This window comes from Rissa tridactyla, chromosome 8, assembly GCF_028500815.1.
Source record: "Rissa tridactyla isolate bRisTri1 chromosome 8, bRisTri1.patW.cur.20221130, whole genome shotgun sequence".
NCBI classification, from domain to species: Eukaryota; Metazoa; Chordata; class Aves; order Charadriiformes; family Laridae; genus Rissa; species Rissa tridactyla.
Genome location: NC_071473.1, coordinates 49910413 through 49931115, shown reverse-complemented (window position 1 = coordinate 49931115; position 20703 = coordinate 49910413). Strand labels below are relative to the sequence as shown.

Genomic DNA, 20703 nt, shown 5'->3' with positions numbered 1-20703 from the left:
ACCTGGTAACGGGCCCTGTCGGGTGGACTTTCGGTAATGTCCAGCCAAAGCCCCGGCTGACCCCTGGCAGCAGGAACGAGCAGAAAGTCAATAAAAAGGAAAAGCCCTGACAGATACGCCTGCCCACGCTGCGGCCATCAAAGAGGCCTCTTGGCCAGGGAAAAGTCCCCCTGTCTAAAAACAGCATGAGTTTTTGCACTCTTTAACAAAAAAGCCTGGGGGCTCGAAGAAGCCGGGCTGGCTCCCGGCGTCACCCCGCTGCCCCGGACCCCACGCTGGCACAAACACGAGAGCACGGCCAGCGGCGGGGAGAGGGAGGCTTTGAAGGAGCTGCCTGCTCCGCTACAAGGAGCGCTTTGGAAATTAATTAAAACAAAGCTGCTGGGAGCAGCCCATCAATTCTGCCGCCTGCTTTATTCCTCCTCCTCCCCCCGGCCAGCAGCCTCGGGGCATGAATTGGAGCGGGAACAGCCTTGAGAGAGACGCTGCCGTCTAATTACATCCCACTCCCCCTGCAAAACAGATAAACACACACCGTGGTTTTATATATCAATTCCAATGTGTTTATTTAGGCGTCTATAAAATCAGGTCCTTGAAACCTTCTCATGATGGTAGCATCACCCACTGGAGGAGGCACTCGGATCCCACCCGGAGTGCTTGTAAATCCCCAGAAATCTTCACGGCCTTTTCTTTGCCACAGGCCTCTTGGCATTTCTGGGATGCTTCCCTGCTCCATCCCCTGGCTTCCCCGATGGCAGAGGCCCAAGGAAGGTGGCCGCAGTCCTTTGGTGGGGCTTTGTTCCCCGCATCACCCTGTGCAGGACGGCAGTGGTGGGCGCCACGGGCAGCCGGCACGGAGCCCTCCTGCTCCCAGGGTTCTGGATCTGCCATTCCAAATCGTTTGCCTCCGTGCAGGAATCAGCATCCCAGAGCAGCAGCAAGGCAGCTGGGTGTTTCCATGCAAAGAAGCGGCAGCCGGGAGGGTTGTTCGGAGCAGGGGGTAACACCCTGCAGCGATTTCTTTTTTTTTTTTAAGGAAAAAGGAAAAATTGATTGCTAAATTGGCCCTGGAGTGATGCGTTTGGTGGTGAGGGCAAATCTGGGAAAGGCTGGGAAGAGCAGGCTGCTCCCAACAGGCTCCAAGGCACCCACCAGCGGGTCCCTCCTCCCCCGGGAGCTGGCTGTGGGACGAGACGGTTGGAGATGGGTGCTCCAGGGATGCTCCAAGCCGCCCGGTCCTGCTGCCCACCGCTCACTCCCCTATCGTTCCCTCCAGCAGAAGATGCCGCAGGGCTGCAATTCCACCACCACCCCCCCCCGGCCCCGCACATGAACCACAAGATGCTTCCCACCATTGCAGCTCTCCGTCGTGCTCCCATCCATTTCCCGTTGCTCCCAAATCGCTCCCGCTCCGTCGCCCAGCACCCCCAGGGACCCAGCCAGGCGGGGACGAGGGCTGACCGTGGCCTCGCCGCGGGAAAAAGCACAATACTTCAGGAGAAGGAGAGGTCAGTTAAAGTTTAATGTTCAGGCGAATACATCATTCCCTCCACTTAATCAAGCAGCAGCAATTTCTAACGATAAGTAGAAAGGATGGCTCGCATCCCGGTGATAAAAAGGCAGGATTGCTCCCGAGTTTCGGGAGATAAGAGGGCTCTGTAAAAATTGAATGTTTTGTACCATGTGCAGCTTGAGACGGCTTTATCTCATGGCGATAGCGCAGCAGGGGGAGGTCGGGGCAGCCCCGTGCCAGGCCTGGCACGGAGATGTTTATGATGGGAGATAGGGCAGGGATGAGGAGCTTGTGGCCGCAGCTGGCTCCAGGGGTGGGAGCCGCCAGCCGGCACCCACGGGAGAGGGGACGGCGACTCCTTCTGCTTAGAAACCGGGTGCGGAGTTTGGGTGGCAAAAGCGCCTGTCTAGGGCCTGGGTGTTGCAGAGAGGGAGAAAACACCCTGGAAAAAGACCTTGTGCTCATTTCGGGTGCCCCAAGGTCTCGCCTTACCCCGCGCACGGCATCACCGTCGCTTGCCCATGGACTGGCTCTGCAAAAGCCCCTGCTGGGGGCTGAGCGCGGGGGCTCTGCCAGCAAAGGCGAGGGCACGGCTGCCGCGCATTAAACATGCTGTGCCCGCAGCTCTGCGTGCCCGAGGGCTACCAGGGCTCGCTCCCTTCCCGGCTGGCAGCAAGCCTTTCAGAAACCTCCATGCTACCAGAAAACCTCTGGCCACGTGGGCCAGGAAAGCCTTGGGCGGGGTGGGGGGGGGGGAGATCTCAGCCGGGCTGTGGCCGAGGACCGATGTCCCCCGGGGTGTGACTGATGCGCAGCGCTTCCACCATCACCCGTGCTGCGTTTCGGCGGCTTTCCTGGAGAAGCAGGATGGCAGCAAGGTCTTTGCAATGGTCCTAACCCCATCCTCTGCTGCCATCAGAGCAGCGCTGGGGGGAAGCGCCCCTGGGGGCACTCAGGTCATTAGTGCTCGGGGCAATTAGGGATGGGTATGAGCCTTTGGGGCTCTGGGTTTCCCACCTTCTCCCCACGTCCTCGGCAGCCTCGCTCAGAATTAGGGAAACAAACTTTGAGTTTGTCTTTTTTTTCCTGCTTTTCCAGCGCCCCTGAGGCAGTTTGGGGTTTACGGCTCAAGGTGTTGGTGCACCCGGGGGACGGGGACGAGGGACCCCCACCCCACGCTTGCCAGCCAGGCACAGCAAAGCCCCGGAGCAGACACTCACCTAAAGTACACAGAGATGGTTTTTTTCTTTTCAATGTGCTTTTATTGCCTCTCCTTCCACAGCCCCGTGGGGTGGGATGTCAGCCCGCCGGGAGCAGGGGCTGTTTTCCAGCCCTGCCCGGGAAGAGGAGCAGCAGCCGGCGGCCATGGGGGGAGCGGGATGCTCCACCGGCCCCCCCCCACCCCAGGGAGGGATACGGCACCCTCCCCATATCACTGCCCCCTTCCCCCTTTGCTGCCTCGAAGGGAACCAGTTTCCCCCATAAAGAAAGTGTGTAAAAAAAAAAAAAAAATCTGTTTTAGGAAGACTTTGAATCGTATAAAGGTTCAAGTAGCACAAAGTGAACTAGAAAACCAAGTCCTGTACATCAGCTTATAAAATTTCTAAATAAAAAAGAAAAGGAAGAAGAAAAGACATGACGCGTCAGTGCAAAGGGCAAGGCGATGCAGTGATGTCCCTCCACCCCAGCACCCGGGACCTCGCTCAGGCCGGAGCCCCTGGGGAGGCAGGGCCTGGGCGCCACCATCCCATGTCCCCTTCCAGCACCAAGGTGCCCCTTGTCTGTCCGTCCGTCCGTCCGTCCGTCCGTCGGTCAGCGCGGGTACCGCGGCTCTAAAGGGCCTGCAGCCGCATGATCAGGTCCTCCTTGTTCTTCAGCAGGAACTTCTCGCAGGCTTCGAAGGTGGCGCAGAAGTCGGAGGACAGTCCCGCCACGTTGGTGGTGACGTAGTTGAGGTACCCCGGCGTAGCCTGGTTGTAGTAAGCCACCTGCGAGGCACGGGAGATGGTGAGTAGGGGCATGTGGGGATGGGGGAGCCCCCGCAGTGGGGTGCGGGTGGGCACGGCCCCGCGGCACGTCCTCAGCATCCCACCTTGCTCATCTCCTCCGACTCCGGCCAAATGCAGAAACCGGAGCAGAGCGTCTCCCCCCGCGTGAAGCCGGCGCTGGCTGGGTGGGTGGGCAGCGTCACCGACCGAAAGGCCACCACGTAGGGGTCCCTGGGGAGGAGAGAGCCCGGTGAGCCGGCGCAGAGCAGCCGGCAAGGAGCAGGGGGTCGTGGTCGGGGATGGGGATGGTTACCCCTTGCTGCAGGGCTTCCGTCGGGACGCCAGGATGACAAAGTCCTGCGGCTTGTTCTCGTGGCTGAGGGTCTGGCTCACCACGTGGTAGATCATGTCGTCGTCGTCTACTTGCTGGACAAGCTCAGCGCTCCTGCGAGGCGGGAGGGGACCGGTCAGGGAAACCCCGCTGTGGCCCTCACATCGGGGGGCTTACACGTTTACAGCCCACTGCCACACCCAAAATATTCTGATGGACCCAAAATAGATGTTTTGTGCAGCACCCATCATCAGCCCAGGCGAAGCCGGGACAGGGACGCACAGTGAAAGGTCTCTAGGAGCGATCATGGCTCCAGGGCAACTCACTTGCTCCCAGGACAGCCCAAAGGGATGTTCCTCCACAAAATTTAAGGATGTGGGTTTTGCCAGGGGCCGGGTGCCCCCAGGAAGCCCCACAGCACTCACGCGTAGTGTCTGTCCCACTCGTGCCGGCGCCGCAGGTCGGAGAGCAGGGAGAAGGCTTGGCTGGCGGCAATGTGGACCGACATCTCGATGCGGAAGGAGAGGAACTTGTCCTCCTCCAGCGTGTACATCCGCACCTCGGGGAGCACAGGGCAGGGGCTGGGACGCGTTCGCCACCGCCGAGCCCGCCGGTTGCCCCCGCTTTGGGGGCGAGGAGCAGCGCGGGGGGACGGGGCAGGGTTTAGTACCTTTTCCTTTTCCCTGGCGAGCGCCCAGTTCGCTTTGGCCACCAGCGTCTTCAGCGCCGAGACGTTGTTGTAGCTCAGATAAACCTGGGGCAGGGGCAGCGCGTCAGGGGCGGGCTGGGGGGGGGGACAGGAGGCAGCAACTCCCTACCTTGGGAGCATCCTACCTTGTTGCTTTGGTCCCAGGGCACGGAGAGCGGCACCTCCGTCTGTTTGCAGGAGACGACGTATTTTCTGCAGGGAAGGAACAATTTCCCTTAGGGTGGGACACAAAACCACCCACAGACTGTCCCTGTGCGCCAGTGCCGAGCCCCCCCCTCTCCTCCATCCTCCATCCCTGCATCCCACTTGCTTTTCCTGCTTACCGGTCCAGCCGAATTTTTTTCCTAGCGCTGGCTTCTCTGTACCTCCTCTCTCCTTCCTGATAAATGGGGGAAGCACATTAGGTCAATAGGAAAATGAGGCGGGAGAGGGGAACCCCAGATGTCTTTTTGGGAGGGGGCAAAACGTTCAGCAGTGGAAAAGCCCCTGCGCTCGCCGGCTGCCGGCCCGGCTGCGCTGGCAGCGGTGGTTAGTGATTAACCGTGAGCCGTTCCGGCATCGCCGTCGCTCACTGGGATCACGCGACGGGCACCGGCGCATGAGGGAAAAACCCTTGCTGCGGCTGCAGAGCTGCAAACAGCCGCTGAAACACGAACTGCGTCCCCTGCCACATGCAAACCTCTCCTCTCGAGAAACAAAAACCCCCCAAAAAAGCAGCTTATTTCAAAGAGAGCAATAGCACAGTGCTTTAAGGCAGGCGGAGAAGCGGTTTCAGGGAGCCTGGCTCCGGCCATGAGATGCTCTCCCAAGGGTGGGAGAAGAGTCCTAGTTTTAAGGCATTAAAAAAATCAGGTAGGTGGGCACGGATCAGCCATGGGGAAGGTGATGCCTTCGTTCGCTCATGCTATAAAGTGTCCCCAGACAAGTTTTTCTTAAATCTGTCTCGCGTGACAGATTTGTCTTAAATATTCGGACCCGAGGAAATTATGGATCAGGGTGCTTTGAAAGGTAAAAACAACCTAAAAGCTTTGCGTTCGTTCCCCTAAATTATAGAAAAGATGAGCTCAAACTTGCAGGCAACATTCTGTTAAGCCTTGCATGGCTAATGCGTCTCCACTTCTGCCCGGGCAAGTGGTTTATTTTATTGTTAGCTATACCGCGCAATCAATTTCGTTCACGCTTGCTACCGAGCAATTTGATTTCCATCGTCATCAAACTGCATTTGTTTTGCCACGAAGCCGAGAGCCTTTCAGGGCTCAGTGGGGACTCCCGGGGGCCACCGCGGTGGGGAGAAGCCAGCCCTGCCCGTGCTTACCCCCGGCTCGGGTGCCACCATGGGCAGGGTGCGGGGCCGGCCCTCCTGGTCCAGCACCACGAAGGTCATGAAGGCGCTGTTGATGTGCCTTCGGCTGATGGACATCTCCTGGCCGTACGCCTCGGCGCAGACCCCCACCTCCATGCTGGCGGGGGCGGGGAGCAGAGAAGAAGGGGTGAGGGTGCGGAGAGCCACCAGGAAGGGCAGGATGGGGACCCCTGGCCACTGGCACCCACCTGTTTTTGAAGGCGTTGTTGACGATGGCTTTGAGCACCAGGCGGTCCCCAACTTGCGATGGTCCCCGAAAGTGGAACATCTCGATGGCCCGCAGCGTAGGGTGGGCATGGCACAGTCGGCTGCGGGGGACAGGTGTCACCCCCCCTGGCCACGGCACCCTGGCAGCCCCACACACCCTCCCTGTCCCAGACAGAGCCGAGGATACCCCAAAAAATGTCACCCCTGGATTTCAACTGCCAAAACCAGCCATGAGAGGGACAATAAGTAGAGTGTGGTGAGTATGAACCCTTCCTTGGGTCCTCCAGCGCCATCCACCCATGGGACTCGCTGTACGGCATCACCCAAGGGTGATGTGCTGGGGACCGTCCCTTTGGAGGGTCCCTACAACCCAACCCAGCTGGACACTGCCCTGGCTGTGTGTCCCCTCCAGGCACGCCATCTCCCCCTGCCAAATCCCCATCGGGTCACCTGGCTGCGATGGTGGCCACATTCTCCATCCAGGCCATGATCTGCCCACCGAAGGTGTTGCCCTGATGGTTGGCGTGTGGGGGCAGCACCAGCTCCACGCTCTCCACCCGTGTCTTCTCTGCCGGCACCGCCACGCTGCCGTCCCGCGTCTCCAGCTCTGGCATGGGGGGAGCATGGGATTCAGCATGCCAGGTGGCCAGTGGGACCCACAGACCCCTTACCTCCTGTCCTCACGTCCACCCTCCCACTGCATCAACCCCCCTTCCCAGTTTGGGGGTGCTGGATGGTGGGGCTGACACCCCCCCTCCACGGCCAGGGCATCCCCAAACTACCCTTAAACCCCCGCCACGCATCCCGCTGAGGAAGGATGGTGTCACCGGTGGGTGTCGGGGCTATTTTGGGGCTGGAAGCCCCGGCTGTGGGACACGGTACCAGTCTCACGGGGGCTGCGCGTGAGGAGGTCCTTGAGGGTGTCCTTGTGGACCAGCCGCATGCGGCGGCGCTCGGCGGCGATGCTGTACTCTATCTTCTCCTCCTCTGTCTGCGGGGTCAGCGGCTTCAGCTTCACCTGCAAAGGGGGGACACGGGCAGGGTGAAGTCCTGCTGCCAGGGAAGGCAGGGCTCCTTCGGCCGCCGACATGCGCTCCTATAGCACCGTGTGTCCCACCATACGTGTGTCGGAGCCAGCCGCGCTCCCCCTGGGTTGTGTTACAGCTGCTCACGGAGGGGCCAGAGGGCAAATGACTCCTTCAGCTGGATAGGGATCCCCTGGGAGGTGCCACAGAGCAGGGATGGGCACTGATGCAAAGGAGCGATCCTGCAGTGCTGGCAGGGAGGGACATCCCTGCCCTCCCCGGGCACAGAGGAGGGGACGGCAGCAGCAGCGGGTGGTTGCCCTCTGGGCCCAGAGCAAGCCGAAAGCCCCGGCATCCCACCGTGCACCCCACACACGTGGGATAAGGGAGCACAGACCCCATCGTGTGCAGGTAGCCACGAAGCGACGGCGCATGCCGTGATGGAAATCCCAGCCCAGCTCTCCCCAGAGAGGACATTCCCTGGCTGCCTCTGCGCGGGGGCCGACTGAGCCCCCGCAGCCGCTGGCCGCCGCTCACCTTGCTGCCGAAGGGTCCCTGCGCCACGAAGGTGGCGTACGCCTTGCAGATGCTGCAGTGCTTCCCGCTGCACAGGTCCTCGTAGCTCACCTGGATGCCCACCTGGGAGAGGGCAGAGCACCCCTGAGAGCCGGCTCCGCTCCCCGGGGACCCGCGTCCCTCCAAGGACAGCAGGAGGGGGCCGACACACGGGATCAAAGCTGGGAATTGCCGGGGGATTTGGGTGTTTTGCATTTGGTGGCGGTGAACGGGCACGCGTGGCTGGTGGGGACGGGCACGCGCCAAGGGGGACAGGGGCTGGGGTGAAGGTGGTGGGGTGGTGGCAGACCAACCTCCATGCTGGAGTTAAAGGCTCGGTTCACTTTGGCTTTGATGTTGACAACTTGCCCCACACTGAAAAACAGAAAGAGGAGAAAGCGCACCGGGATCAGCAGGGGACAACGGCCCGTGGTTATCCCGCACGCGTGCCGGCACTGAGCATCTCCCCACGCAGGTGGCTCATCGCCCACGGCGGTGGTGGGACAGAGGGGACATGCCAAGACAGCCGGCAGGACATGGGGACAGATACCCCCGACTTGTGGGAGCCCGCGGGTGTCCAGCCCGGTGGTGAGATGTCACCCCCGAGCAGCTGCATGCAAACAGGTCCCAGGTCGGGGCGGGGGAGGTGGTGCAGGTGCCCGATGTTTGCTTTGCACCCCCCGCCATGCAGGCATGCACGCTCCTGCCAGAGCAAACAGTTCCTCCAGCCTCGCATGAGATGTCCTGCACAACGGGGGCACCCATGGGGTCTCCCCCTGGGCCCTCCATCAGCGGTGGCAGCAGCTCCAAAGCTTCAGGCATCTTGACTGCTCCCATCCCTCTTCCTCTCCAGTGCCTCCCAGCAACAGACGCCTTGGGATACTGGGAGACGGCAGGAGGCAGGATCCGGCCAGTGGCATTTCGCACCATCTCTCACATGAAACATCTGCTGGCAGCAAACCGCTGCTCGCAGCGTCCAGGAGCTCTCCTCTGCGCCTTCAGTAGGCTTCAGAGTAAACACGCAGACAGCTTCAGCTCTGCAGCCTGACCTGATCCAGACTGGTACCGACCAAATGAGCAAATGCAGCTTATTGGCGACACTGACAGCAAACAGAGTCTTTACCAAATGCATTATTAAATCAGGAATGTTCCTCATCCCCTAAAGGAAACCAATGCTAGGAAACTCAGTGGAAAAATAAACCCCAGGACTGCTACTGCAGGTTTGCACCGTAGAGGGCTCAAAACCAGAAGCGAGGAAGAGTCAGCGTGTGCTTCGGCACCGTAACTCCCCCCTCGCCCCCCCCACGACTTCTGGCTTCAAACAACCATCATCATCTCGGCTACTCCGCACGCTCTGCACCTTGGCTCTGGCTGGAGCAGGGAGGGTGCGAGGCTGGGACGGTGCCTCCAGCCATCCTCTGGCACAGATCCTGTGCCACCACGGCATGCCGAAACGTTAGCGGGGTTACGTGGGCAGCCAGCGTGCACCCCCCGGGCCGTGCCGCGTCAGTGGGGTTAATGCTCCCAACTCACGGCAGCGCTGCGTTAGGCCGGCTGCTCTAGGGCTGCAAACGTCCGTACCAGACACCGCTCTTCCCGTCCCGCTGCCCAGGAGGGTTTATATACGGCTGGCTGGTGCGAAAAGAAAAAGCAAGATGGGGGGAGAGGGTTAGAGATGAAGGAAGCGGTAGGATGGCGAGGCTGGAGCACGGATGCTCCAGGTGGGTTTGCAGCGAGGGGCGTGCAAGGGCAGGCACATTGGCAGCCCTGGCTGTCTATATTACATCCCAAAAAATGCTTTATCCTCTCTCTCCGTACCAAACGGCACAAGCCGGTGCCATAAAAGCCACATGAACCCACGTGCAACCCTCCCAGGAGGCTGCACTTCCACGCGGCAGGGCTGAGGGATGGCGAGCATCCCATGCAGTCACCACCCTAAGCTCTTCCCACAGCTCCGAGGAAAAACCCCGCCAGGCCCCATGCACAGAGCATTCAGCCGGACCACAGCAAGCGGGAGCTGAGCCGGGAGCAGCACAAATTCCCTGACCCCTTGGAGCGGTGCCCAGCTCACCCCCAAGGAGGGGCAAATGCTTTGCAGGGCTTGATTTAAAGCTCTGGAACATGGCTCGGGTCCATCCTCCCACTCCTGAAACCCACGAGGAAAAGCTTCCAAGGCAAAGCTCTCCCGGGAGCTGGAGCCGCGTGGCGCCAGGCACAGCACCCACAGAGCCGGCTTGGTGCAGGGCATCCATGCCGGTGGTGCCGCCCAATGGGGACCCCAGCCTCTGCCGGTGGCTTGCCGTCCCGCCAGCACCATGACATCGATGTGAGAGGGAGAAAGTGGGAGTTTAGCGTTTCCTGGGGATGACGGACGATCACTATAGTTTAGATTAGTGGCGGTTTTTGTCAGAGTTAGGTTGATGGTTGGACTAGATGATCGGAAAGGTCCCTTCCAACCTAGGGGATTCTATGATTCTATGGTGAAACCCAAGAGCAAGTTGGGCTTCCTGGCACCAAACACATCAGCCTGGGTGCCCGCACTGGTCTCTGTCCTCAGCCGGCAGACATGTGTCCCTGGGGCAGACGTGTCCCCTCCGCGGTGGTGGGCTGCCAGGCAACAGGAATCCCATATGGCACGGCTTGTTGGGCAGGGCCAGCCTTCTGCCAGCAGGTCCCCAGGGGACGGGGGGCGCCAAAAACCCCTCTGCTGGCACACGGGCACCAAAACCCTGTGCCAAACAGCCGCCAAGCCCCCTGAGATGGTACCCAGTGGGTGAGCAGATGGGTGTCCCCCTGCACGGGGGGGGTCTCCGAGAGCTGAGTAAAAGCGGGTGGCAGCAGCTGGGCTCACCGGGGGTGGCAGGGCAGGAGAACCACCATAGGCACATAAGGCCTGTGCCTGGTGGGAATGGTCTCAATACCGGGAGCTGCGGTGGACGAGGACGGACCCCTGGGAGGGTGGGTGTCCCCCAGGTCAGAAGAAACCTTGTCCCCAGGGGCTGCGTCCATGGGGTTGGGCACCTCCATGGGGGCAGCACCCAGGGGTGGCCAGGGCCAGCTGGGGAGGGGATTTTGGCCGGGGAAAGCTTAGCCTGGTGCATCTCACAAAGGGATGTGCAAGGAGGTCCCACTGTCCCCAGCACCCGGTGGGTGGGTGGGTGAGCCCCACCGCACGCCAGCCACCCACATGGCCTCCACAGAGGCACGGATTTGCAAGATTTAAGTTTTCCAGAGCACAAAGTCAGAGCTGTTTCTTGAACAAAGCCAGGGAGGAGCTGAGGTCGGGGAAAATACCGGGAAGCCAACCCAGCAGGAGCTCCCCAGGCGACCAGACAGCGCATAAATCAGAGCAGACAGTTGGTCCGCAGCCCCGCGACGGAGCCGGAGTCTCAATCCCTGGCATCGCCACTGCATCTCCTCCCCTCCCAAACACGCTGCTCCCTGTCCCGGCTCCAGCCCCACCATCCACGTTGCACCCGGCAGATGGGAAAAACCCATCCATCCCCACGCATGCCCCGCTGGAGAGCCGAGTATTTACCTAATGGTGTGCTCAAAATAGATATCATCCATGGAAGCCGTGACGCACGGGCAGCCAGCATGTCTCTCGGCTGGAAAAGGAGAAACAAACTGCATCAGCTACCTGCGGCAACCCGCCGAGCGTGCCAGGGGCACGCACGCTCCTCCGCCCTCCCCTGTCCCCCGGGCTGGCCATGACGGTGACACCCCGGCTGGTGTCCCTTTCCCTGCCCGTGCCCGCCCGCCGCGTTGGCAGGGGCCGAGAGCAGAGTTTGGGGTTTCTCCACCCCGTATCGGTGTGGGTTTGCAGACGTTTAGGGGTTTGGAGGGTGTGTTGTAGCTGGGGGGGACGCTGCCCTGCTGTTCGCCTTCCCTCCACGCTTCCAGCCACGGCGGGGATGCAGAGGCAGCTGATACCGGCTCCCCGTACACAGCAAATATTGTAAAGCCGTCTTGCCATTCCGGCTTTCCCTTGGGACTCTGGGAACCTCAGACTGCACAATTGCACTGGGAACCTCCTCAAACTGGAAAATTGTACCCATTTTCCTGCCATAAACTCCCCGTGCTCAGCGAGCTCCATCGCTCCTTGCTGAGCGGAGGGAGCTCAGCCCCATCCGTCCGGCAGATCTCTCCGGACACTGCCGGGATGCCGGGGACATCACCAACCTGGTGACCAGCGCAGCAGGCATGGAAAAGGCCAGCGTTTGGGAAGAAGCAGGCGTTGATTTTGATCTGTGCCCGAGCAAGCGTGCATGCTGCCGCGCACGTCTCCTCCCCTTCTCCTCCTGCTCTCTAATTACTCAGCAAAATGGCATGACGCGGGTCCCCAGCTGGCATCAGCTCCCAGGGACGGCGCTGGACGGCCGGGCACGCCGCCGATGAGCCGGCTCATGGGGACACCACCATGTCGCTTCCCTCCCGGGGCAGCGGGATGATGGCTCCGGTGGGAGAGGACGGCTTACCGGAGAGGCAGGCGGCAGTGTCGATCCACTTGAGCAGCTGGCCGGTGCTGAGCTCGCCGCGGTGGTTGGTGTGGCAGGGCAGCACCAGCTGGCTCATCTGCACCTCCGTGGGGTTGCGGGGAGGCGAAGGGCTCGCCATGGCCCCCGGTGCCTCCTCCCGCTCCCCTGGATCCCGGGCACGTGGCGGAGAGGTCGAGCCCTGTGGGGATGAGAGCTCCATTTTACCCAAACGGGAGGAAAAACCCCCAAGAAAACGGTGACCCACACAGCCCCCTCCCCACACAGACCCAGCAGGACCCCCCAGCCCTTCACAGCCCCAGCCGCCACCAAAACCCACCCAGCCCTTCCCAAAGATGTGATGCCCGCAGCCAGAAGGAAAAAAAATAAAAATCCCTGTAAAAGGAGCTCCGTGGGTGATCACCGCAGGTTTCCAGGCCATTTATCACCCAGCCCCGCTGCTTCCTCCCGAAAACCGTGCAAAAACCCCTCCCAAAGTCAATCAGTTCTCTGGGAAGGAATTTTGGTCTGCCGACAGCTTCGTTTTTAGGGTGCAGGAGCCAAGGGTGGTTTTGTGCTCCCGGGGCTTGCTCCCGGGGCTGGGCAGGCAGCGATGCTCCGCACCTTCCACCAGCACCCCCCTTTGCCAAAGGAAACACTAAAAGCAGTTTTTCCTGGCTGTTATAAGCAGAGGGGGGGGGATGTGTGTGAAGCATCCTCGGTTTGGGGTTGTTTGCGCAGTCAAATATGTTCCTTATTCGCAGTTTGCCGGGCACAGAGCCGCTCCTGCCTGCTCCCTGCCCCGCAGGGAGATGGGCTGCAGGGGGGGGAGGTTGGTATTGCGGCTGTGCCGGCAAGAAAAATAGCTGATTAGACGTCAAGTGAGCCGTGTTACACAAGGGGTGAACTCGGTTAGCCCGGTGAGTAATTGAGGAGACACGAGGAGCCGTCTGGGCTTCGTTACAGCCCTTCCTTCCGCTTTCTGCTCCCACCGCGGCTCCCGGTCACAGCACTTGTTGCGAGAGCCCGGCTGCAGCAGCTTCTTCGCCCTTTGGTTTGCCCGGCTTCTTTTAAAGATGGGTTTATGCCGAAAATGAAGCTTTCCCGACTACCCTGAGCTCACCGCCTCTCAGAATAGCATTTTTCTCTAGCAGGTCTAACCTCTGTTTCCATAGCTACTGGTACACGACATCCCCGGAACGGCACAAACGTCGGCTTAGCAGAGACGGCGGTGAATGTGGCAAACCAAACCTATGGCAAAGGCCCCCCCTCTTCCTACGGCGAGATGGATCCCCAGCCACCAGAGCCCCTCCGGTGGGCTCCCAACCCCTTTGCGAACCTCCCGGGCCGTTTCCCAGCGTGCCGAGGTGCCTACACGAGTACCACGGAGCTATTTCGGGAAGCCGGCAGGCTCTGGGGCACAAGCCAGAAATGCAAAGAGCTTCCAAAGCTGCCTGCTGCAAAGGGAGCAGCCAACCCGGCCGGAGCTCCCGACGGGTGTTTTCCCGATGCTCGCCGTTTCTCAATTTTAGGGAAAAAGCTGGCACCCTGTGGGAACAGCCCTGACCCTTCAGTAGCCGGCAAGAGGCCAGGGATGGTGATGGGGAATGCGTGGGGAGTGGATGCAGCTGGAGCAGGTCCCCGCACGGGGTGGCTTCTGCCCGGCACAGCCCTGGTTAGTAGCCACTGGCACAACGGGGAGCCCCAGGGTTAGTTGTATGGCACAGGGAGGGGTACCTGGAGGCCATTGCAACAGAAGCTCAAGATCTCTTCAGGGACTACAATATTCTCCTTGACCATTTTTAAGAGACACCTGGAAAGGAGAAGAGTGGCTGCGGTTACAGCAGGACGGGCAGAGCCGGGGGTGGAGGATGCCCGTGGCTGTCCCCCCGCCGGGACAAGGCAGCGTGTGTGACGGATGACGCAGAGCCACCGTCTGACAAGGGGGTTGTCACACCTTGTCCTCACACCTCATGCTGACGTCCCTCCCCACGCCACTGGACCCTCGCCAGCACCTATCGGGGTGGCTGCCGGAGCCGAAACGGAGAAGGGTGAACGCGAGGCTCACGCCTGCCATTCCTCGGGGGTCAGGTCCAGTGCTCGCCTGCTGTGATGGAAAAACTCCCAGCTATTTTGGAGTGCGTGAGCGAGCCCAGGATGCGGTGCCACAGCCCATCCCTCGGCCGGTGACGCCCCGTCAATACTTTCCGTGTCGCTACATGTGACAGCGGGCTGTGTCTTGAAGCTGCCCCGGCTGGCACGGTGACCCCGCCGCGGTCACAAGACAGCCGGGAGCATATTTTTGGCAGCGGGCAGGACTCAGGCTGCGGGTGGTACCGGGGGCAGCAAATGGGAAGCGCCCGTCGCCGGCAACACCGCCGTGCCCTGCACCGGCCCCTCTGCCACCAAGCCCTGGCATCCCCCAAGGGCGTCCTGTGCCCTTGGGTCCCCGCGGGCTCCCTGGCCACATGCACTGCGGCCGGGTCCCGGCCGGACACGGTGGTGGCATCGCAAGCAAAGGCAGCGTGGGAGCTGCAGCAGAAACAAGTGTAAAAGGCTTTATATTTACAGTTTGCTTTTAAACACAACATCGACGGGCCCTTGACGTGCCCTCAGCTGTCCCGGCAAACATCCCTCTCCCACACGGATCCCTGCCAGGTTGCCGGAGGCGGCAGCTCCTTCCCTGAGGCGTGGGACTGACCAATTTTGGCCCAACACAAGAGTTAATCTCCTCTTTAGCAAGCTGGGCTTGCTCCCCAGGTTTGCTATATCGCAGGCACAAGGCGGTGGCGGTGGCCCCGTCACACCCCATGGCCACAGCTGCCAACACTTGAGGGCACGCGGCTCGGGCCACGGAAACCCAAACCTGCTCCTGGCTCTGCAATCGTGTCATCTTGTCCCCTGGCTTGGGTTAGCAGGAGGAGGGGAAAAAAAGAAGAGCTGCCTGGTTTGTATCCATTTCCCTCCCTTATTTCCAAGGTGGTCCCAGCCCACGCTCCCTGCCCGGAGCGCAGGGCTCTGCCCCAGGAAGGGGAGAACCCCGGCCACACATGGCAAACATGCTCCAGAGACCCGGAACCATTCAGCCGGTGGGTATTTATAGAGTATTCGGTTATCGAAACTAAGCGAGCAAGTGTCTGTCCTCATTAAAGTCTTCAGCCTCACTCAACTGTCACATTTTTAAAGCTGTTGACTGATGCAGCCCTCGGGTCACCATGGCAACGGGATGCAGTACCCAGGCGATGATGCTCTTACTCTGTCACCCCTCGAGTGACCCACTTCTACCCCAAAAAAAAAAAAAAAAAGTTTGCATTAGAAAAAAAAAAAACCAAAACCTTCCAGCAGAATATTTTTCTTGCCACGCTCGCTTCCTGCACTGCTGAAGGCGTAAGAAGCCTGCAGAGCAAACCGGGGGAGCGGCACAGAGGGGGGAGACACCCCGATGGCTCCAAAAACATGGGGGAGAGGGACTCTGTGGCACCCCACTGCTGTCCTATACCCTGGCAGGGGGGTGTCCCACAGCACCGAAGCTCCGGGGATGGTCTCTGCTGCCCAACTGGGTGCTGGCCTCTTGGAAAATCACCAGGGAACCATCAGCCCGCGGGCGGCCTCCGTGGCAAAACCCCCCGGGGTCCCGCAGCCCCCGGGATGCTGCTGGGAAGGGATGCAGGAGAGCGGTTGCTCCCCCCTGGAAGTGGGATGTTTGCTTTAGCCACCCCCAAGCGGCGGATGGGAGGGAGGGATGAGGGTGAAGCCAGGGTGGGGGTCCCGGGTGCTGGGCCGTGGGGGGCTCTGGGCCGAGCAGGGCACCCTCACGCCTCGAGCCAGCCCCAAAACCCCAATCCCCGTTCTCCCTCACCTGGCTCTGGTCTCCTAACCCCATCCCAGCCCCTCGGGGCATCCTTATCCCTCCCTGGGAATATTTAAAGAAAAAAGGGGGAGATGGTGGGGGGGGGCGGGGGGAGGAAAGCGGCGAGAATGAAGTTCTCATGGGGGATTATTGGTGTATAATTGAGCAATATCCATGGTAACAAGCAAATCTGCACGCGTTAAAAAATTAACCTGACCTACTTTGGGAAATTCCGCCATCTCGACGGGGCAGCGAGGGCTCTCCTTCCCCCGAGACCTGGCCCACCAGTCCCACTGCCGGCACCGGCAAAGCCCCAGTGCTCCTGGGGATGGGACGTGCAGGTTTGGTATAAGGGCAGATGTCCCCTCCGGTGGGACCCCACCGGCGAGCAGTGGTGGACGTGCCCGGCCAGGCTCAGCTCCATCCCCGGGACGAGACCCCTGCCACTCGCTCGGGTGCAAGGTGCCAGCTCCTTTGAGAGCCATCAGGATGGTGGCCCCGTGGGATGAGAGGGACCGAATCGCCGGGTCATGAGATGGCGAGGACGTGCGGCAGCTCCCTGCGACGGGTCTCAGTGGGAACCCAGGAGGAGCCGAGAAGAAAGGCCAGGGCGCCCTGTGAGTGGTATTTTTGGGACCACACGTCACACTTTCTCTAGGATTTCATGGAGCAAAGCAAGGCATGGGGCCAGGAAAGTGCAAACCGAGGGCCAAAGACAGCGGGGGGCTGTGAGGACAGTCCCCTTCACGAGGGGCTTCTGGTTTTACATCCACCACCCATGGGAAACCTTTGCTCGGGGTGAGCACAGTGGGGTCCCTTCCAGCCCCCTCGTGTCCCTTTCTGACACTTGGTTCAACACTGGGTGAAGCATCCCCAGCTCTGGCCGTGCCCGCAGTCCCCAGCCCCATCCATGCCCCTGCCCAGCCGCTTCCCGCAGCTCCCGGAAGGCTGGTGCCGGTTTGCCGGCACAGGGGCAAAGTCTCCCCAGGGAGTGTTTCAGAAGACAAAGGTCCCCTGGCACTGCTGCCTCCAGCCCAGGGGGAAAGCAAAGCCAAGTGTCACCGCATAACAGCTGCAAACACCGCTGGGGCCAAATTTCAGGAGCGTGGGGACAACAGCATCGCCCAGCCCGAGCACCTTCGCCCTGCCGCCCACAGCTTCCCCCAGGAAGAGACTGCCATAGCATTAAGACCACCATGGTTGAGATCACCATCGTCAAGCCCACCAAGTTGGAGACCACCATAGCAGAGACCACCACAGTGAAGACCACCATGGTGAACATCACAGTGGTCTCCACCCTGGTGGTCTCAATCATGGTGACCACCACAGTTGAGACCACCAGGGTGAAGACCACCAGGGCGGACACCATGGTGGTGCAGTGGTCTAAACACTGGTGGTCTTCACCCTGGTGGTCTCAATTATGGTGACCACCACAGCTGAGACCACCAGGGTGAAGACCACCAGGGTGCACACCATGGTGGTGCACTGGTCTCCACCCTGGTGGTCTCAACTGTGGTGGTCACCATGGCCGAGACCACCTCAGTTGAGACCACCAGGGCGGAGACCACCAGAGTGGAGACGACCACAGCATCATGCCACCCACCCTATCCGGCCACCCATGCTGCCCCAGCCAACCCCGGCGCATCCTTCTGCCCTCCCCACGACACTAGCATTCCCGGCAGCTCTGTGCCCACACTTCCCAAATATCTGCCCCCCCCTTTAAGTGAAAAAAGGCTGATTCAAGCCAAACCCCCCCCAACATCCCTCCCAGCACACCCAAAAAGACCTGGGGGGTGGTTGGTGTTGACGGTGCCGATGCAAGCCAGGACAAGCCACCACTCCACTGCCGGGCATGGAAGTCTCCGGATGCCGGCTCCGGCTCACCCAGCCCCCGGGTGTCCCCGCCTTGTCCCCATGGTCCCCAGCCTCTCCCCCCGGCCCTCACCTCAGCCAGAAGAAGCTGAGCATTTGCAGGCAGCAGCGAAGGGACGGCTGGCTCGATGGAGAAACGTCCGGACACCTGCGCGCGCGCGGCCGGCACCAAGCGCGGGCGTCAAGGCCAGAGGCTGGCGCAGGGCCCTGGGACGGGGCCAACGCACACCCCCCCGCTTCCTTAAATATAGCCACGCACAACTTTTTCTTAAGGTAGCGCTTGGCAAATCTGCTCTTCGCCTGGAAAATGGCCGGCGCTCCGGAGGTTTGCACCTTGGCCGATGCTACGCCGCAGGAGCCAAGGTGCGGGGACGGCAGCAGAGCCGGGGATGGCGGCGGGAGGCACCGACACGCCGCCAACGGCTCCACGGGGCAGGATCCGGTGGTTTTCCGTTCATTTCTCCCTGGCGACAGCGTCCTGGGTCCCCTTCCCAGCCCCAAGCATCACCCCTTCTTCCCTCCCGTCACCCCAGCGAGGGACAGGGGGGTGCCCAGCGGGTCCCCCAGCCCCCTCGGTACCGACGGCACCGCGTCAGCACCACGGTCTCACCCCCCCACGCTTAAACCTGCCTAAAAATATGTGTTTTTTCCCCCAGAGCTGCAGGCACCGATGCCAGGCTTGCCGGCTGGGAAAGCCTCCGCAAACTTCTCCGGAGCCATTCCAATCGCCACGGCCACCCCCTGGCCCCTGCTGCCTTTGAAGCCCCTCTAACAGGGCTTGTGATAAAACCCTTTCTTTTTTTTTTTTTTTTTTTTTTTATAGCAAGGAAATAAAATGCAAATTGCCGTGTCACCGCGTTAACGATGCAGCCTGTTGGGTCTGGGGGGGAGATGTTGCTCTATTTGCATTTTATTTGCGTGCTTTTGGAAGTGAACCTTGGTAATCGACGTACACGCGTTTGATCAAAGCTGCTCGCCAGCACGGGCAGCACAAGCGCTGCCGTTGGAAAGCCAGCGGTGAAACAATTAAACAAATTTAACAGGAAATAAGGCCTTGTGTTTTTTGGTAAATAAGCATAACCAAGCACTGGAACCCAGTAAATGCTTATGGTGGGCACGGAGCAGCAGTACCTGCTGCCCCTTGCAGCGCTGGGGCCTCAGCGACCCTAATTTTTGGCTGGATGTGGGAAAAGCTCATCCAAACCCTCGAGCCGGGTGCAGGAGGGACCCCTTGGTGGTCCCTCTGCCAAGGCTGGGCCGGGCAGGGATGGAGCTGGTGGCCCAGTCCAGAGCGATGCTTGCCCACCGAGGGTTAGGAGCCTTCAGGGGATGGAGGAGGCAGCGTGGCACCGGGTGATTGATCCCAGCACCATGATGGAGATTCCCTCTGGAAGAAGGACTTTGACCAAGGACTTCAACCCTGCATTCACTGCTCAGCTGCTGGAATAAAATCTGCAGTTCTTCATCGGCTTTCTGTCCAGTTCTTGTCCAGTTCTGGGCTCCCTGGCTCAAGAAAGATGGGGAACTGCTGGAGACGGTGCAGCAAAGGGCTACCAAGATGATGAGGAGACTGGAACACCTCTCATGAAGAAAGGCTGAGGGATTTGGGTCTCCAGTCTGGAAAAAAGACGGCTGAGGGGGGACCTTATCAACGCTTATAAATACTTAAAGGGTGGGTGTCAGGAGGATGGGGCCAGGCTCTTTCCAGTGGTGCCCAGGGACAGGACAAGAGGTAACGGGCACAAACTTGAGCATAGGAAGTTCCACCTGAACATGAGGAGGAACTTCTTTCCTGTGAGGGTGGCAGAGCCCTGGCACAGGCTGCCCAGAGAGGTGGTGGAGTCTCCGTCTCTGGAGACATTCAGAACCCGCCTGGACGCGTTCCTGTGCCACCTGCCCTGGGTGACCCTGCTCTGGCAGGGGGTTGGACTAGATGATCTCCAGAGGTCCCTTCCAACCCTGACCATTCTGTGATTCTGAGACTCGGGGGGGGCGTCCGCTCTGCCCCACACAACCTCTTCCACACCTTACCGGTAACTTCGCACACCCAGATGCGACCAACTCTGATCGTTTTGGAAAAGAACATTTCCTTCAGAACATTTTCCTTTTGAGGGGGCATCAAAGGAGATTAATTTTCACCACAATGGTTTTCTCCATGCTCACAGCAGCCCAGGTGCCCTGGAAGGCTCATGGGTGGCCAGATGGCAACAAGAATCCTCTGTCCTCCCCACCTTTAGCCGGGAATCTTGTCAGGGATCTCTCCCTGCCTCCTTAGGACTGTTTGTTTCTGCAGGCGGCAGCGATGAGGATCAAGAGGTTTGTTCTCCACACAGGGGAAACGATTCCTTCCCCGGCTCTGCGTCAGAGGGAGCAGCGCAATTAGAAACACTTTAGCTGCTTGACCCCGCGCTCAAGCCTCCAAACAAAAGTTGCGAGGAGAAGGGGTGATGTTTTTCGGGCCCAATTAACATAATGCTGTAATTACGGCTCATGGCAGCCGTATCGCTCCAGCTCTCGCGCAAACTGCATGCCTTCGCCCGGTGCCGGCCACCCAGCGAGCGCACGCAGGCGCCGGCTTCTTCCCTCCGATCCATCGCCATATGCCCGTCTTTTACAGTTCTTTGGTGCGTGATGCTCAGAGAGTGGATAATTAGCTAAATGAATTAATTGACATTCCTACTCGCAATTAGCAGCCGGTTACAAGCAGCTATTCTCCTTGGGACGGCTAAAATTTCTCGGGGATCGGCGTTAAAGCACTGTAAAATCGTTAGGAGTGAATAACGAGGGCCGTGCGCAGGGCACGCTCATGGCGCCC

General features: G+C 60.2%; 1 protein-coding gene across 3 annotated transcripts; it reads right to left on the bottom strand.

Annotated features, from left to right (window-relative positions):
• Positions 1-2754: 2754 nt before the first annotated feature.
• Positions 2755-18085, bottom strand: ACOT11 (acyl-CoA thioesterase 11). Of its 3 annotated transcripts, XM_054212938.1 has the most exons (18): positions 17962-18085; positions 13904-13979; positions 12170-12368; positions 11230-11299; positions 9273-9323; positions 8006-8066; positions 7674-7775; positions 6994-7129; positions 6562-6718; positions 6093-6212; positions 5857-6001; positions 4865-4920; positions 4667-4733; positions 4503-4586; positions 4258-4391; positions 3815-3946; positions 3606-3732; positions 2755-3501 (listed from the first exon to the last, which is right to left on the bottom strand). In XM_054212938.1, exons 1-18 carry the CDS (start codon positions 17982-17984, stop codon positions 3346-3348), a joined length of 1896 nt encoding a protein of 631 aa, XP_054068913.1. In that variant the 5' UTR covers positions 17985-18085; the 3' UTR covers positions 2755-3345. The 3 variants fall into 3 exon arrangements, with proteins under 3 accessions (XP_054068913.1, XP_054068914.1, XP_054068915.1); XM_054212939.1 differs by lacking the exon at positions 9273-9323 and having other exon boundaries at positions 2756-3501; XM_054212940.1 differs by lacking the exon at positions 13904-13979 and having other exon boundaries at positions 2756-3501.
• Positions 18086-20703: the final 2618 nt, after the last annotated feature.